Source organism: Trachymyrmex cornetzi, unplaced genomic scaffold (genome assembly GCF_001594075.2).
Source record: "Trachymyrmex cornetzi isolate Tcor2-1 unplaced genomic scaffold, Tcor1.1 scaffold15, whole genome shotgun sequence".
In the NCBI taxonomy this organism is placed as follows: Eukaryota; Metazoa; Arthropoda; class Insecta; order Hymenoptera; family Formicidae; genus Trachymyrmex; species Trachymyrmex cornetzi.
Window position 1 is genome coordinate 1,154,074 of NW_017296091.1, and position 17,939 is coordinate 1,172,012.

A 17,939-nucleotide genomic window follows, 5' to 3' on the forward strand; every position below is an offset into this window, starting at 1 on the left:
GGGAAACAGTATAAACTCGAAAACGTTCAAATAGCAACGTTCCGTTGCAGGTACAATCTATTTCTTCTGATTTTAACAACTTCCTGTATTTGCGCTATTTAATAGTTAAAATATGAAAACTTGTGATATGCCACATATGTATACATCGACTAACAATTTTTGCAATACCGATTACGTAGCTATATGCATTTATATATATATATATTTAAATATAGGAACATTTATTACTTGTACAACGATTACAAAAAGTACATTCACTTGTTAATATTACAACAGAATATCCTTTCTATTGAGACCATAATAACCGTGAAAAGTTAATATTTCATTAACAAGAGCTTCAACGTTATATAGTTTGTACCTGCTAATCGGTATGCTACATGAGTCATGTCATTTAGTTTTGCTTGAAAATGTCAGTCTTCATAATGATGATAAGTTGAAAATTTTATCAGAATCCGATTATTTATCACAAGGATAAAGACACTATGAGATGTACACTTGTACAGTAAGTTCAACATTCTTACGACATACGCCGCATATTTTCATATTTTTCGCACACTCTGCACACGCCAATAAATGTCCGCATGGCATAAATACAATCCGTACTTCTCTACTATAGCAAATTTTACATAATCTTGCATCCTTGTCGCATGGTTTGTCACCCTGTGATTGGACAGATTGTTCCTCGCTTTTAGCTTCACCTGCTACAGCACTTGCTTCTGTATTATTATTAGTTATTTCAGAACTGATTGAATTTTGAGAACTTCCGCTGGCAGTACTCTCAGCTTTCTCTAATTTTTCATTCAATTTATCAACTGCAGTTGATACGTTTTCCTACGCGAAAAAATAAAACAATTTAGAATTAATTATTATTGCATTCAACACACAATTTCATAATTAAAATATTTATTATAAATATTTTAATTATACAAATTGTATAATTCTATTAATATATTTTATTAAATGCTTACTGCTCCGATATACGTTCTCCCTGTAATGTTGCTCACAAACTCCATTCCTTTAGTCAAAAGCAAATAAGGACAGTATTCGAACCATTTGGCATGCTCCACCCAAGGATCATCATTTGGCTCCCAATCCCTTAATCCTCCACCGCAATGATAACATAATGTTTGATCGCCACTTCCAGTATAATAAAAACCAGCAGTTGCTAGTTCTTCTTTAGTTTGTGACATTGCTTTAGGCCATCTATCATACGACGCTAATCTAGCAGCATAACTAGCGTATTCGGGATGCTTCGGTCTTGATGTTTCAGTGAATTCTTTCAATGTAGAATTCATTTTTTGTTCAATTTCTCGATCTTCATCATGATCTGGACCGGAAAAAGGCATGTATATTGAACCATAAGGTCCACATACATCTACTCCTTTAGGTACAGGCGCCGGAATTGCGCTAGGATCCGTACCGATCGGCACATTGCCGCATGGAATTTTACGAATAAACCTACATTTTCCAGACCACCGCTGATGATCAACCATTGGATTGTCTTCTTCCCGCCATTGACATATTTCTATATTACATTCGAAACATTTCACTTTATCGCTTTCGCCAGTATAAAAAAATCCAGCCGCCGCGAGTTTCTCTGGCTTTGTCCACGAACATGGCCAGTTTTTAAAGCTGGCCAAACGAGCGGATTCAAATCGATAATCTGAAGACATCGAGGATCCATTATCAACTTCATCTTCTTCGATAAATATATGAGACTTTATTGGTGATTTTCGTTGCAAATGGTTTCGAGGAAAGATACATTGTTCGATATATTCGGTCATTTTTGTAATATAGTTATAAAGCTGCTTTTTGTGAGCCTGTAAAAAAATTAATAAATGTCAATAGATGCTGAAATTTTATATAATAAAAATTCATTTAACAGTTTTACTTCATTAATAATCTTAAAACGCTCGTCTAACTTAAAACAAAAACGTAGTTCAAGGCTTTTTTCGAGCAATAATTTTATTCAATATTTAGTTCATCTTAATACTATGTTCAATTCTATTTAGTTGTACAAACCACGCAGTTTTTTACAACCATTAACAAATCAGGAACCTAATAACTACCATTTACATCGTACTACCATTTATACGTGTAAATGGTAGTTATTAGGTTCCTGATTTGTTAATGGTTGTAAAAAATTACGTGGTTTGTACAACTAAATAGAATTGAACATAGTATTAAGATGAACTAAATATTGAATAAAATTATTGCTCGAAAAAAGCCTTGAACTACGTTTTAGTTTTACTTCATATTTGTACATATTTGGGACAAAATGTTGATAAAAATACAGTAAAAGCGCTTTATCCGGTACTTGCTAATGTTAAATTATGTTGGAAAAAAATAGCAATATGTTAATATGATATTTTTTGTGTCAATTTACTAACTATTTCTGATTGAATTTGTTACCACTGCTGGTATATTGTGGACAGTTTGGCTTATTAGCAGACATTTATTAATTAAATTCATTGATTATTACGAAAATTGTAAAATGGCAAAGGATTTTTCTATTTAATTTAAACTTCTTGCTATCCACGAGCGGTGTTAAACTTTTTAAAACATCCTGTATGATATTTAAAAAGTATTATAGCCTGGACATCACAGGTAATATTTGAAATATTTTTCTTGTCTCTTTTCTTTTTGTGCAAAAAAATACCAATAAAAAGTATAAAAGACTAGAACCATCAATTTTACGATTAAAAGGAAGCACACCAGGTATAAAATACCTTCGAGATACGTGCTTCCTGTTTAAATATTCATCTCTGTTGAACATTCAAGAAATACCAACGTCTGAAAACACATCGAGATGGATTTTGTAGTTTAATATATCGATGTTGAATAGCGATAATAATATAAATAATTATAATATATAACAATAATGAATAATACAAATAATTAACTATACATGTTTTTTTAAAGTAATTACTTGCATAGAAGATTTACACCTCAACCTCAATTTTCATTGTTCTCTTTGATGATTTACAATTAAAATTAACATATTGATAATAATTCTATATTTTTTTTAGATTAAAATAAGCGCAAAATTTTTTCTTTAATTTCTTTAAAATAATTTTTGGGGCGTATATATTATTTTTTACATTTCACGCGAATGTTAATAAAATATAATAGCAATAACATTTTCGAACAAGCAATAATCATAGCACACTTGAATCGATATTTTAAACAGGAGAAACATATGCCATAAATGTCTCCTATAAGTATATACGTGCAAATTCATGTATTATTTTTGCATATATATATATATATTATAGCGAATGTAATCTAACCACAAAACCATTGTTATCAACAAGAAAGTCGACTTCCTTATAAACTAGCAATGTGTTCGGAAGACTTACAGCTGTCAGCTGCGACACCCGGTACATCGAATGCAACGTTGCCGCTAACGCGGCCTCTATTTCTGTTCGTCTTATTACATTACACGGGAACGCGACGCGTATCCGCGGAATGAATTGTGAACGGTAGGACCGTCTGCAGGCAACGAATGTGCCCCGGTCTTCATTCCATTTCGAGGAATGAAGACCTTTTCTCCGTTTGGGACAGCGAGAGAAATATCTTTAAAATTTTTTTAAATAATAAATCTCGAGAAACTTCGAAACGAAAGAATACTTTATCAAAAAAATACTTAGTGATGTTTAGTACATTAGAAACTTCAAATCAGCGAGTTGAAAATATTTGAGAATTATTTTGTGAATTCTCACGTTAAAAAGTATCGACAATCCAAAGTATTTAGTCGCATGAAATAAGTACAGCCTGTGTTGTAACAGACATGGTTTTTAGAAGGGAGAGTCTGCTGGATCTTAAGTTAAGTTCTGTAGCAACATTCCACAAGTCCAGATCTACAATGAATCACTAGTCTGCAGTCGGGAAAGAGTCTGAAGGGCAACTGATGAATCAGGATTAGTCGAAACCGGAAAATTTGGGAAGTTGAAAAGTACCCAACCTCTAAGGCCGCAGCGACTGATTAACTGTAGAGACCGCTAGCCGATCTTGTGGAATGTTGTTACCAACACCGTACTTGAGAAAGAGAAAAATCTGGGCGCCAGAAATTCCACAGGTCTGACGACAGGAAATGTCTCGGTCATGGTATCGTGAAATTGCATAGCTTAACGCGACTTAACAAGACTTTTGTTCAACATACAATACGGATATTAGTCTCGCCAGTGTCGCTCTAGAGAACGTCTTTTCTGTCCTTATTTGTTGCAGCCAAGGCGCGTCACGCGTCGGCGTTTCAGTAAAAAAAAAAAAGACCTTGCAACGTAGACACATGTCTGTGTCACATTGCATTGAAGATTGGGGATTGCGAATTGAAGATTAGAATTCGACCAATCCGATAATTTTAATTCATTTTGTTCTAATTGGTCGAATTCTAATCTTCAATTTACAAATCTTACAAGAACATGTCTTGCCAGTCTTATTCTGCTTAGAATTGATCCGTTATTGTGGCGATATATAGGGTGTCGTCACAAAACTCTCGACAATCATAATTTAGAGTGAAATTATCTATTGGCTAAGAATCGATTAGATGTCTTCACGGATTCCTTTCTTTATTCTTGGTGTCAACTAACTAATCGCTTCGAATTAGACACAATAATAATCATTATTTGCTATTCAGTTTTTAATCTTGAGATTCTATTTGAGAGTTCTGTGAAAAAACAGTCTTTTTTTTCACAAAAATTTCCTCTCATTTTATTCGTATCATCGTTTCTTACTAATTTTGCTGAGGTCAGTCATTATGAATCAATCGGCGAATAAATCTGAGAATAAATGCACAAAGTCCGTGTCTGTTTTGCAATATTTCGTGTAATCGCAAAATGACACATTGATGCCAACGTCACGTATATGCTATACCGGGGAGACATTTATCGTTCAGACTTCAGAGAATTATAATGACATCAGCGCAAAACCTCCTTTAGACGCTCACGTCTTCTTTATTATTTCCAGCTGCGAGAGAACTGGCAACGTTGCTTATACGTGGGTTTAAGTTAGGTACGTTAGTCGTACAATTGAAAGGTCCGATTCAAAACATCGGTTGAGCTCCGTTGGTTTAATCTTTCAAACTCTGTGTACATTGTAACGTACATAAAATTTTAAAATTTGTTGATCTGTTGATATTATTTAATTCTATCGACATCGTCTGAGATCTAATCTATGTACTTATATAATAATGTATATGTTGGAAAAACAGTCAAAAATTTTGAAAAAAAAATTAATTGTTTTGTATAAATTACTTTGTATAAATTAAAGTGTGCATGAATTCAATTAAAAAAATTTTTAATATGGTTTCAATAAAATGAGGTCTGAATTTAGGTCCTTATTAAATTTTGATAATCCAACAAAATTATTTTCAGATCTGTATCTAAATTCTTAGATACTTCAGCAAAATCGTTTTTTCCGTGTAATATAAAAATATCTGAGACTCGAGAGATGCAGAAAACGAGAAAAACGAGACAACTTATTTTTAATTTTTATGAAATGAATTCAAAGAAATCAAAGAATCGAAATTCTCAACTCAGTCAATGTTTGTTAATTGCGATGAGCCAACAAACATCAACGAAATCAGGCATGAACCTTCCATACATCTCGAACATATGGAAGTGAATGATCTCTAGACGATATCAAATGTCATATCTCTTATTAAAGATTCCCTGTAATGATAAATGACTTATCAAAAGATATAGACAATCCAAATACGATAACTCACAATTATCTTATCCTCTCGAATATAGAATGAAACAGTAATTTGATTCAGAAACATGTTGTCCGTGTGAGACAATAAAGGTTCTTCTTAGAAGCCACAAAGCTGCAGTATACTAGCTTTCAGCTACTTCTTTTGAACATTACAAGAGGTCAAAGTACTGTCACTATTGGAAATCGATCCAATTTAGGCTACGTTTCAAAACTTCCTCTCCGAGGCAAATTTTACTCGACATATGTATAGTACACGTAATACGGTAGCATATAGAATAAAATCTTCCTTGGAGAGGAATTTTGGAATGTAGTCCTAGTAGGGGTATCCTTTTTGTTTGGGTCAAAGAAAATGTACTATCCCTGGGTCTATTCAAACAATAGACAAGAGGTCAATAACCTCGTTTACAAACACTGAGAGAGAACCAAAAAAGATAGAGAAAAAAGATAATCCTTTAAAAGACTTCAAAACCTTAGTTGAAGGTGGTTGACAGGCAGGTAGAAAAGGGAAAGGAAAATACGTGAGGCTTTTCACGTACGAACTTTTGAATGAAATTTTGATAAATCGTTCAAATAAATCGATAATTATTCTATATATTTAAATTTTTTTAATTTTTATTCTATATACATATATTTTTTGTTCCCTCTTTTTCTCTCTAATATCTAATTATAGAATTCCCAAAGTATCCTTTTATATACGTAATGTTTATAAATGCACACATTTAACGACTATTATTCTATCTAGAAAACAAAGCTTTGTGTAAAACAATTTTATTCAACATTTTCGATTAATTTTTTTGTAAAGTCATTTTTTGTAAAATCTCGTTTGCGCTTCTGGGACACCCTGCATTGTCTAATTCATTTTAAATGTGTTAACAATAAGTACGATAAAAGAAATACTAAGAAGAGCCACGAACCAAAACAAATAAATTTAATGTACAATATGATACAGTTGACATTAAATAACATAAAAGTAAAAACAAGATAAAAATAAGTACAATATAATAGACTGCGGAGCAACAAAGAACAGCTATTATGTTCCAAACAAATAACAGTTATTGTGTTTCAAATTTTATGTTTTCTCATCTATTTGAATTTCATATCCGATTGAAATTCTTTGTTCGCCAGATGGTTCTTACCATTTTGCTTTACAACATATCTTATTTTTGTACTGTTCGCAAAAGAATCGTTAGTCAATTTTGAAAGAAATTTTAAAAATTGTAGTCGGTTTATTGCAACTGTATCTCTTTTTCATTTGTTATTCTCCATGTAAGCCGGTCGAGATTAGGTTAGGTTCATAAGGAATTATCTGAAATTATTCCTTTCAAATCTAATTCAAAGAATCAAGTGTACAAAAAGCAAAACATTTTCACCAGTTTCAAATTACTCGCTTTCTCTAAAGGTTCCTCTAACATCAAATGTCAATTACCAATGCCTGTGTTTAGCAGAGAAAACTAATCAGTTAATTAGGTATTTATTTTTAGGATCTAATGGAATATGCCAAACAGATGAGAGCTCGGTGAGCAGTTGTTTTGAATGCACCCCATTGGTTCTTGCCTTTAGATCCAGCGAAGATCACATTAAAGAATCACTAAGCGATTACTTTTTTTCCGTTGAACGCGGCCATTCTTTCTTTTTTTAAATTTGTTTAACGGCTGATCGTTTTATTACACGTTTATTATGCCATATTTGAGTAATAGCTACATGAATATGTTTAAACGTTGGAAAGGACCTAATAAAGAAAGAAACGTTTGTTATTACACGACAAAATTATTTTAAAAGTTAGACAAGCATCTAGCTTTAGCTCATTATTTGTACTAATTTTAGGGCGTTTTTCGACAAGGAATATGTAAAACATAGTGAATCATTAACATCCAACGTTCACTGTGTTACATTATCTCTTTGTTGGAAAACGTTTTTAGTCGTGATTCTAATTAAACCTTGTATTAATCAAATTAATTTTTCTTTTTCCGACTACAAATTATTTCTCTCCCGTTACATGATAGTTCGCTTCCCCGCAGACCCGCCCAGCGTTAGATAATAAACGACGCCGCGCAGCACTGCGTCAAAAGGTACCGATAAAGCGGTAGGGGAGGTAGGGGAAAGATGGGGGAGGGGAGAGAGGAGTGGTAAATGGGAGAGGACATAGTAAACAAACAAGGCAATCGAATTTTATCAGTTGTCATGGTCAACTGTTCTTATCGAATTCGCGACTATTTTAATTTTATACCCAGCTTTTTTTTTTCTTCAACCGTCCCGGATGTACTTATCCTACTTTCTCGCGTGAGCGTCAGGCAAGCGTTCATACAGATGGTAAAAGAAAACACAAGGAAGAGAAAATAGCAACTCTCGTGTTTTTTTTTTACAAGTTATCAAAGAATATGACACGTTATGGTACACTGTGAAGAAACGTACCCAAAAATCGATTCGGACGACCAGACAGCCGTGAACCGCTACGCTTGTCTTTGTCTTTCCACGCAATTTCCACGCCACGGCTTTGTCCCTCAGCTCGATCCGTTCCGACCCGCTCTCTCCATCGATTTTGCAACCGTCTTATTTCGCGACTCGTGTCGTTTTGCGAACGTCGCGTTGTTGTGCCACACGGAGGGTTTCGTTCGCAAAACGAATAGCTGCCCGTTGTACTTGAGGACAACACTCACACGAGGCACGCGGTAGACGGATAAGACACGAAGGTACGTCTGCTCGCGGTCGCGTCGAATCACGAAGCTGCACGAAATAGATTCCAATACGAGCCTGACTGAGGTCGCTGCTCGCTCGCCCTGCGCCGCTTCAGGAATTGTCCGACGCTTATCCGAGTCGCTGCAGTCGCTGTAGCGCCAGTACAGTGAGTATGTATACACAGCTCGAGTGTTAAGGCTCTGTGCACAACAGCAGGAATAAGGATTAGGGATAAGGAATAAACGATTTCAATTTATCAGAAACCGTGTATTCCGATGTATCCAATTTCTGATAGGTTAAAATCGTTTAATATTTGTTCCCAATCTTATTCCTTCTATTGTGCGCAGGGCTTTAAGCTATCTCGAAAATAACGATCAACTGCCTGTACTGTAGCACAGTTGGCTTATAAAAGGCCGAGAGGCATTTCTACCAGTTTCTCTTTGCTCGGTCAGGCTCGGTGTCGTCACAATACCGTATTATAGGATTATAGCGCGATATGGCCGGCACTGCCAGTTTTATCAACGGTAGTAACTCGTATCGTATCCCCCGCTCTCTCCCTCTCAGCGGGGTGTGACGCAGTGACGCCACTAACGTCAATGGCGTCTGGGCGAGCCGTGTTGGCGTGTTCACGACTCAAAGAATTTTCAAGTAGGATCGTCACGCGTGAAATTATCTTTTCGTCCTTAGTGTGCCCTTCGTGGTCACCTCCAGTCCAGGAGATCCCAAAAAGATGTGAAGCTTTATATTTCCAAGATCTTTTTTAAAACGGGACTTACTGCCATTTATCCAAAGTTTATTGTTCCTTGGACGTCAGCCATTGCGGTTTTTTTAAATATGTTAAAATTAAACATTTTTTTAAGCCACTGCATTTCTATATTCTGCAATATTTAAAGTACGTTCAAAGTCGTTTTTGTGATTTTAAAAAATAAAAGCTGTAAATATGGTAATCAATTAAAATGATAAGGTCATTCATTTTGTTCCCTGTGTGACCACGAAGGGTTGAAGGGGAAGTAATATACGTGAACTATGAGTTCAGGTACTTTTTTTATGCTCGACGTTTCTTTTTAGCGTTAAAACAGATCACATAATAATAATTGACGAATATCAAGTGTCAATTTTGCGCTAACGTGATCTATTTTGACGCTAAAAATGAGCGTCGAGCGACAGCATGAAAAAGTATCTTTACCGAATATTTAGCTGAGAGTTTATCGTCGCCAGCAATCGGCTATTCGGCTATCGTAACTTATCCGGTTTACCCGGTCTTACTTCTTACAGCATTCCTTGCTGTTTTTGTGTTCTTCTCCCTTTTGTGCCTTTTATTGCCGATCCGCTCACTATTTACCTTCACCTTCGAAAGCCACAAGAGACTATACTTTAACATTCCTGTAGGGAACAAATTTAAACATTTTTCGTTTTTTTTTGGTTTAGAGTGAATCTAAATTCCATCCAAAAATGTATATACTTTAATTAAAAAAGATTCTTTTTTAAATCCAATTGTTTTTTATCTATAAAGCGGTATAATATATTGGCAAACTTTTTATAAATTATATTTTAAAATCGTTATGAAATGCGAATGGAATTCACGAGCTTTTGCTCGTTCTTAGAGTCTTAACTTTATTTTGACTGAAATTTTGTTCCTAACATATGATATGTATTCTGAGAATAAGATTTTACTGCAAATCTAATTCATACAAAAGTGATATGTAATGACTGCCACTGTGTATAATTATAAATATTCTCTAAAATTAAAGTTTCTTCTGGCTCCATTTTCCCTTTTAGATTCCACTCTAAAAATTTAGAAAGTAATTTTGCCCTCGACATTTTTATGTTATTTTAATATGTTACTTAATTATATAGTTTTTCTTCATCAAATCTCAACCAAAATAAGATTTTTATTCATATTTGAAAATCAATAAATCTAACGACAATAATCGCTTGAATTTTTTAATTAAGAAAAACCACTTTACAAAATCTCTCTCTCTCTCTCTCTCTCTCTCTTTCTCATTATCATGTCAAGAATTTATTTCAAAGTTATCGTTAAAAGTGCCACGGATAATATTATGATTTTTCCTACAATGACTTCCACTTAATGTCCTTATTATGATTTTGTTTTCTGAAATATAAAAGTACAAAACACGAGAAAACACACGTTATATTTCTTTTAACGTTGCGTTTTTGGAGTTCAAGGGAAAGATACAAATATCGAAAACAAATTCGATACGCTTCATCTGCAGTGACAATCGAGGAATTTGAGTAATTTGCTCGTCGTATCTACTCAGGGCGTTGATACGTCTTGATACGGGTCTAACGGCCATGGAAAGTTGATACATACGCTGACGCATAGCAGTGGCGGCGAGAGGGATGGGCTTGCTGCGAGTAAAATCCCATTGAAGATTTCATCAGGTATAAGTATTTCCGATACGCGGTTGCTCAATCAATTGAATGTACATGCCACGTCGCACAGTGATGCCATGGCAGAAAAAAATTATTCTTCACAATTTTACCTTTCTAGTCAATCGCGCTATAAGAATAATGTTTAAAAGTTTTGAATATATCAGTGTGATTGAATTGATTTCTTCTTTTAATCTTTATTTTCATAATATTTTAACCGAAAATACTATTCAATTTTAAATATAAATTCTTCTCAAAAAACAATAAATAAATTATTATATTGTTATTGCTATGAGAACATCTATCTTAAAAAATAAATAAGTTTTAAATTGAAAAAGATTTCTTTGCTATCTAAGCTTCTCTAAAATATGTGTTTTTTGTTCAGGACGAAAGGTAATCTTTCTAATTTTAAGTAATATTAATATACATATTCGAAAAGTCCCGGATCCTTTAAATATCTTGAAAAGTAAGCATTTCTGAGAAAAATATTTCGTACAAAAATTGTGTGGTTTAAAATGATTTATTTACTGATCTTATCAATTTGACCATGAGTGACGTCGCCAAGGTCAAGTTAAGGTTAAATCGATTTTTTTTAATGGAACACTCTATTTTTGATGCCAAAATTTAATAGCTGATATAAAAATTTAAGCTTTTCAAAACACTATAACAAAGTTATTTTTCATTAAGTACTGTTCGAGTTATAAGGCTCGAAAGTTACTTTCGTTATTAGTAACGTCGTTCAAGACACCTTTGAAAAAAGCCGTTGGTTGTATAAACTTGATGTATATTTTTCAATAAATTACTGTCTTTAAGTTAAATAAAGATTTAGAAGTCTAGAATATCTACAATAGAAAAGATATATAATTTTTTTCCGAACATGCATTCTGTCACGTACGCCCGACTTTATTGGAAGCAAAATTTCGTGAACAAAGCACATTGTTGCCACGTGATCAGTATACGACAAAAGATTCGAAAAGAAATGCGAACTTCCCTTAAGCGACTAAAGCTTGTGTCGAACAACATCCGCGCTGCGGGTGACTACTCTGTGGTGGGTCCATTATTTTTAGTTTGCTTTCCGTTTTCTGCAGGAATAAAATTGTGACGTATAGCTGTAAGTACAAACGTACTAGAGATAAGAAGAAAGAACTCAAACATGTTTCTAAAATCCAGGAAATTCTATATGGATCTACCACTTAAAAAAAGAATGTTCCGCATTTACCAGATTATTAGATTCCAATATTATCTAAAATGGAACTTTTGGTCGTTTTTAAAATCTTCCTTTTCTTTTTTTCTCTCTTAATGTTCCACCGACAATATGTTGTACTTTAAAAACACAGTTGACTTTTTTTATTGTGAATTTAGTAGATTTAAATCCATTTAAAAAATAAAATACAATTCAATTTTATGATTGTAAAAACTTGTTGTTAAAGTGTTTTTTCTCAAGTATGTAAGAAATTTTCACACAAAAACGTTCAAAAAAATAAATTTCTTAAATATTTTTCTTTCATTTCTTTACAACAAATTTGCATGATCATAAAACGGCAAATTAACAATGTTATATAATATATGTAACGCCGCCGCCGGGCTGTCGAAACAAACCGGCGTGTCACATATATGTGATGCGTGGCAATGAACATGTTAAAACAATTTTATGTACAGGATGTTCTGTAATTAGTGTAGGTCCGGAAAAGGGAAGGTTCTATACGAAAAAAAAACTGCAGATTCTTAAATAGCCTGAAATACAATTGAGAATAGACAATAGGATCGGGAGAAAACAGATTTCAATCCAACGAAATTTTCTAGTACATATACCTGATTCCTGACAAATTAAAATCAATATTTCTTATATTACCTGTGCTTTTCAATTGTATCTCAGGCTTAAAAGAAAACTTTCGACTATAAAATAACATACATGAAAAATCGAAAACGTACAATAAAATTTTTTATGAGGGTAGCAAATTAACGTTATTTGTCGATCGTTATTTTAATATTAAAGTGATCGACATTCTCAATTATATTTACACACGATGAATTTTATTATTTTAAATTATTGAAAATGTTGCCCATTCTGTCGAATACACAATTCGTAAGTCAAGGCGTAATTAGTAAGTGCACGCGTCCTCGGTGAATATTTGAAGTTGATCAAAACAGATACCACGCTGACCGTCAAAATGATGACAAACAACAGTTTGCTATTTATAAATCAGAGCACACAGCACACGATGGATTTTTCGGTTCATTTTCAGCTTAATTTTCCATCCTATGTATTGCCGATCGGCATTTACAAGAGCGCTCAGTGAACTCTTCTCAATGAGAAATGAGAATGGAATCGACATCGAATCGATTCGACATCGAATCCATTGTCATTTTTCACTGGGTTGCATCTGATTGGCGTATTCCGTTAGATTTAAAAATGCAGACCAAACAAGTACACAAGAGCTCGAGCACTCAATAAGCAGTCATTGTTCTGAGTGCACATGTACCGGTACCGACAAATATTTCAGACAATTTTCCCGGAAAAGCCTTACGAAAACCATTTACGAAATCCTCTGCATGTATAGGATATCTTATGATAATGTATCAGCTCTCGTGAGCAGGTATAAACAGATTACTATATCTAAAAAAAAATCTTTAAAAAGGATCACTATCTTATCACATGACTTAATGGATTAGGCGTGACATTTCCAAAATTTATCTCATCCGCTTAATCTAAATATATACGCCCACGAAATTTCTGCGCATTTTATCGACATGCAATCGCGAATAATTACGAATTCTCAGAAGACGCTTTTTATATATAACTGCGCCGCGTGTAAATTTCAGGGACGCCACAAAAAATTAAATACTTTAAACCTCGATCATCACATCTACATCATAAAATTGGCTAAAAAGCAAGATGTATTTTAATATTCATATAATTCAAAACGTACATCCTGTATTATTTCGCTTTCTAAAAATCTTTGTACCTTGACAAAGAAAAAAATAATTCATACGCATAAATATTTAATATAATAATTATTAGAAATACTATTACATAAATGTATTATATAAATATAATTTACAATTATAAAATATGCCGAATATAATAAATTTTATTACATATAACCAGTGAGAAATGATAATGGAATCGACATCGATTTGACATTGATTTCATTATCATTTTTCACTGGGAACATGTCGTTTTAAGAAATAAGAGATTCTAATTCAACAGGAAATGCGCTGCTGGCTTTAGAAATCTGTATATATCCTTGCAGATTCTTGAATAGCCTAAGACACAATTAAGAATAGACAATAGGGTCAGGAAAAAATAAGTTTCAAAACCCAACGAAATTTTTTGGTATATATACCTGGTTTCTGATAGATTAAAATTAATATTTCTTATATTGCCTGTGCTTTTCAATTGTATCTCAGGCTTAAAAGGAGACTCTCGACTATAAAATAACATGTGTAATTCTCCGATATATTGTCCCGTATCTATATTAATCTACTTCCGAAAAATCGACTTAATCGGTCAAACACAGGTAATGGAATTCACGGAACAACGCGTGCATGTCTCTAGATTATTTCTTGAAACATATTTGTCAGTTAAGATAAAAAGTATTTGTTGTATGAAGTATATTTTTTACCTGTATTATCGCACTTAGTGAATGTATCCAAAACGGCTGAAACGAAAAGTGATCGACATGATTTATATATCTATAATAAGGGATAAAAGATTTCTTGAGCTATGTTCAGATTTCCACTCAAATCCCATTCAAGTATCACTCCATCCTGACTGCGTTCAGCAGACTCATCATTGAGTGAGTGCTCATTGCTATTGATGTATCCTTCCGAATCTAAAATTCTGATTGAATGATTTAAAAGAGTACACTAATAACAACGAACGCTCATTCAATGTTAAATTCGCTGAATGCGGATGATTATTCATTTGCTTGGCAAACAGGCTAGTCGCTTTGTCGACTTATGCCCAATTTCTTCACCTCTAGATAACTTTATTCAAGAGATATCTCATAGAATACAATGGAGATATCTCCTGGATAAGGTTATCCGCAACTTATCTAGAAGTGAAGAAATTGGGCATTAAAGGGTCATTAATTTTAAACCCAGCGAGATTGTTCGTTGTTATATAACCCTAGTTTTGTATATTATTTAAGGAAAAGCTACACAAGAGATTGTCATGACCATGGAAATTGCTCCACGGCAATTACATATAAAATGTTCACTTCAAAAAGTATCGAAACGAGACTACAAATGAAAAAAGTGTAGTTTTATTCTTAAATATTTTTTTTTTACCTGAACAAGTCATTGATCGTCGTGAGTTCATTCATACGACTTCGCGTATGCTGCGAACGTAACATATGTCCAGTACGGACAGTGGTCAAGTGGTTATTTGAAGAGGTAAAGCTCACGTGGAAAAGGAATGCGTTTCGTTTCACGCACTGTCATTTTATCTTTGTTCACCGAATATATATTAACGAAAAATAAAAGGATACATATATTATATGCGTATTATAAACGCGAAACATGATACATCTAAGAATTTCGTAATTGTGCATTTTTCTCTTGTTGCACACTCAATCTAAGGCCCATTTTCACAATATATGCGGTTACCTCCTATGTAGCACAGATCTCCAAAAAGGACGTTCCCAGAAAGATCTCTTGAAGAAAGTGCGCTGTATGGGAACTAAAGGTTTTGTGCGTGTGCGTGTGCGTGTGTGTGTGTGTGTGTGTGTGTGTGTGTGTGTGTGTGTGTGTGTGTGTGTGTGTCTGTCAAGGCACCTCTTAATGAAATTCATTCATGAATTTCTTGGTAACCTTTGATCTTTAGGCGATCATATATTGTGAAATCTGACCACCGTGTCCTTTTTACTTGAGCTTCTTGTCCCCACTTCTCAACGCTCGGTCTACATGTACTATGGTGAATTTGTATATAAATTGATTTCCCAAAGAAAAAGCAGAGGCATTTTTTCGGAGTTTTCTCTAATTTTTAATAGCTAGAATAAAGCCTATATCCAAGATTTTCTTTTTTATTATTTTTAACTTTCTTATGTGTCATGCAAATTATAGGCTGATTCCTGGTATCAGCGGTCTGCTGTCTCACTAGATCTTGAAAAAAGGGATCGATGTTATAACTACTTAACGATTTTAAATTTAAAAAATTTATTTATGTCTCTCTCATAAATATTTACATGGAATTTTCTGGATGTTCCAAGGTATTTTGAAATAAGTACCGATATAAAGAAACAAATAATTTATTACGATCTAGAATATACATCCTCCTCCTCAATCCTATTGTTCGTGGCGCTGACGAGATACTATTAAAGACTGACATTCTTACGGGAGTTCGAGTCCTTGTGAATCCCTAACAGCACAAAAACCTCCATAGGACGTCCTGAGGACGTCCAAAGGACATACGGACATCCTTTGGACGTCCTTAGGACGTCCCATGGAGGTTTGTGCTGTTAGGGTATTGAAGTGATTAAGAGTTAAAAACTGATAATATTGTACTAATTTTATGATTTATTAGTTTAGTAGACGTATTTATGCATTTATAACTCAATAATATTCGATTTTTCTTTAAAACTGACTTGATTTCAGTGTTATCGTCAAAGTTTGATTATCAAAAGAAATGATATAACTGCAGAGAAAAAAATTGTAATTTTTCGGCAATATATAGGATATTATAATATACCTTAAAGATGCAATGTGCAGTCAAATTTAATAAAATTGTAGTGTCAGAAAAAATAGTTGAGTCAGTGATTAAAACTGTAATATATCTAAATTGAAGCAACCTTGCGATGAGGACCAAGTAATGAAAAGTGACAAACACTAGGAAACTAATTAAGAAAACTGTGTAGAAAAAGTAAAATAGGAAGGGGAAAAATAGGAAGGGGAAAGGGATTGTATGATTGGAAGATAGGACTCCGGTAAAGCTTCCGTAATCATTATGCCTGTTTAAGCCCTGTTTTTCTTTGTCTCTTAATGTGAACCATTTCAGAGATTAAACGTTTATTACTGGTTCACTATCTAAGTATTTTAACATTGTTCCAAAGTTATGGTTACATATATTATATATAATTCTATGGTCCATGATAACCGAAGGAGACAACATTAAGGCCCAGTTTTACAACTCACGGTTAACTCTTAACCGCGAGGTTCAATTTATCTCTCATCTTTTTCCAATTCTAGAATTGAAAAGAGATAATGAATAAGTTGAACCTCGATTAAGAGTTAACCGTCAGTTGTGAAACCGGGCCTAGATAAAATTCTAATCTGGTCACTCTCTCGTTTAGCTCAGAGAAGTTATTCTATTGTGTATGGTTTAGATATACTGTAGGTGGCTCGAAGTGAAGCCGAAACGTCTGACTTATCGTAATATGAAATAAATTTTTTTTTATCGCACGAATTACCGCGATTAAAAACTCTCGTTAGCCCTTTATTTGTTTTTTATTTGACATTCTCGAGAGTTATTGTTATCAATTTTGTACTAAATAAAATTGTTGTCTGCTCTCTTGTCAGTGGTCATGGCGCGGGATGATACAATATAGTAGTGGAGGAAAGAACATCAGCAATCTATGCTTGTGGCTAAGCATACGAAAATCGATAATTTTTCGATTCTACCTGGGATCGAATCCGAAATCTCTGGCATAACAGTCTAGCTCGTACGTTGTCTGCTACGTCACGCTCTCGCTCATGTAGAATATATATAACGAATTAAATTATATTCAACACGAAATTAACATAAAATAAAAATGTAGAATAAAATCACACACAGTTTTATAGTCGATTTTCGTACGTATTACATGCACGCAAATTACATTGACGTTAAAGCAACTCATGGGGAACGAAATGTTTTATTTCGGATTATTACAGGAAATTGTGCAATTCTTTACGTCATTCTTCTGCGTAATAAGCGTTTCTGTATCTGTTTGTAAAATTCTAAAGTTAAAACGCAAAAGTTAATGTAATGTATCATTGCATCACATCGCATTGACAAATGATGACATCATACACTAGTAGGAATGAATTATCCCATTTACACTCGCACTAATTATCTCATTTAGATACGTACTAAGACGCAGATATGTACTAAGGCGTAGTTAAGCATTTTGCAATATCTATCTTATAAATTTTCCATCAGTTCTCTAGAGAAAACCTCA

General features: G+C 33.7%; 1 protein-coding gene across 1 annotated transcript; it reads right to left on the minus strand.

Annotated features, from left to right (window-relative positions):
* Positions 1–251: 251 nt before the first annotated feature.
* Positions 252–8,431, minus strand: LOC108758075 (putative inhibitor of apoptosis). Its single transcript, XM_018502853.1, has 3 exons — positions 8,125–8,431; positions 969–1,820; positions 252–831 (listed from the first exon to the last, which is right to left on the minus strand). Exons 2-3 carry the CDS (start codon positions 1,782–1,784, stop codon positions 481–483), a joined length of 1,167 nt encoding a protein of 388 aa, XP_018358355.1. The 5' UTR covers positions 1,785–1,820; positions 8,125–8,431; the 3' UTR covers positions 252–480.
* Between the last annotated feature and the right edge of the window lie 9,508 nt (positions 8,432–17,939).

Bases quoted from the DNA above. Each gene is read 5' to 3' on its own strand.
- LOC108758075 (XM_018502853.1), bottom strand. From the start codon at position 1,784: ATGACCGAATATATCGAACAATGTATCTTTCCTCGAAACCATTTGCAA. The intron at 832-968 runs GTAAGCATTTAA...TTTTTCGCGTAG, and splicing joins GGAGAACGTATATCGGAGCA to GAAAACGTATCAACTGCAGT.